This window comes from Phytophthora parasitica, assembly GCF_000247585.1.
Source record: "Phytophthora parasitica INRA-310 unplaced genomic scaffold supercont2.38, whole genome shotgun sequence".
Classification (NCBI taxonomy): Eukaryota; Oomycota; class Peronosporomycetes; order Peronosporales; family Peronosporaceae; genus Phytophthora; species Phytophthora nicotianae.
This window is the reverse complement of record NW_008649024.1, coordinates 504,403-505,890: the sequence shown is the minus strand read 5'-3', so window position 1 is coordinate 505,890 and position 1,488 is coordinate 504,403. Positions and strand designations below refer to the sequence as shown.

General features: G+C 51.3%; 1 protein-coding gene across 1 annotated transcript; it reads left to right on the top strand.

Annotated features, from left to right (window-relative positions):
- Nucleotides 1-107: 107 nt before the first annotated feature.
- PPTG_13244 (hypothetical protein) lies at nucleotides 108-812 on the top strand (the record flags this gene model as incomplete). The annotated part of the gene is made up of 1 exon (XM_008910701.1): nucleotides 108-812. The coding sequence occupies one exon, from the start codon at nucleotides 108-110 to the stop codon at nucleotides 684-686; it is 579 nt and encodes a 192-aa protein (XP_008908949.1). The 3' UTR covers nucleotides 687-812.
- Nucleotides 813-1,488: the final 676 nt, after the last annotated feature.

Below are 1,488 nucleotides of genomic sequence, written 5' to 3'. Positions count from 1 at the left end.
TCCACCTGACGCTGCTAGAGGCGTGCAAGCAGTCGCCCAAGTGCAAGCGCTTCATTCCGGCGGAATATGGTGGCAACTCGGAGGACTTCCCGGAGGAAGGCGAGTCCATGGATCAGCATAACGTGCCGCTGAAGAAAGCGCTCAGGGCACAGACCGAGGTGGAGTGGACATTCATTTCGCTTGGGTGGGTCATGGACTACATCGTCCCGAGTACAAACCGGAACCACCCCAACCCCGGTCCTTTTCACCCGCTCGATCTGGAATCTCGAACCATGACCATTCCGGGCACTGGCAACGACGTGTTCTCCACGACCAGCGCTCGTGATGTGGCCAAGGTGATCGCAGAACTCCTGAAAAGTACCAACAAGTGGCGCCCGTACACCTACGTCCAAGGCATGCAAACGACGTGGCTGCAACTGGCCGAGCTGGTGAAAACGGTCGGTGGCGTGTCGGACCTCAAGGTGTCGTTCGAGCCCATCGACGAGATTAAGGCGGCGTTGGAAAAGAAAGAGTCACCACAAGCTGCCTTGCTGGCCGAATTCAAGATGCTCGTGCCGTCTGGGAGGTGCACGTTTGATCAGGAAAAAGTCAAGCGTGACCGAGTCGAGCATTTCCCCAATGTTCACTTGCGTACGGCTCAGGAGCTACTGGAGGAGGTGAAGCAGGACCCTAAAGTGATCATCTAAGAGAAGGCAGGAAGAAGGCCTGGGGAGGAGGGTCCAGCATTCAGTCCAAAGGAATAGTTAAGAGGATGAGGGACTGAACCATAAATGTTTGGAATTGAGCATGCATTTTATACTGTGGAGCTGGACAACTGACAGTGTGAAATAGTTGATACGCTAGACATCGAAAGTCTGCCTCATAGGTTTGCCATTGCTGTGGCTTGGATGTAGTGATCTGCACGAGCGTTCTGCTCGCAAGATATTGTCTGCGCTAGAGAGAATTTTTCAACGCACCCACCCATCATCGACATGATCGAGACGAACAGGTCGCTTGCATCATCATCTTCAGCCACCACTTCCAGCAATCGTGACGACCGCTTCCAAACCAGGGCGGATATCGTGCAACAGTCAGCCACATTGTGCTGTTTAAACTACGTTGGCGAGTTTGAAGAAAGATTGGCAAACAAATACACCGGTGTTATGGGGCTCTATCATGTTCGATTCGGTGAACTACCGCGTGGTAGCTGAATGGTGTGACCTCGCCAGATTTCTCTCGAATGCCTCTCTGAATTTTCATCGCGGATGCACTTGTTCGAGCTAAGACACAGGTAACTGGTGTTACATCGTGGCCGAGGTCTCTGGGGCAAATGTCTTATCTGGATACGATAATGTTGTCCAGATCGCGTCCGGCGTCAAATCCATACCAAACATTTGAAACGCGCAGTACACAAATTCTCTGGATTCTGTATCCAGAGTTTTAGGAGGCGAGTCATTCTAACCCCAAAATACTGTAGAATTTTATACTCAGGATCCCAAAATTACTAAA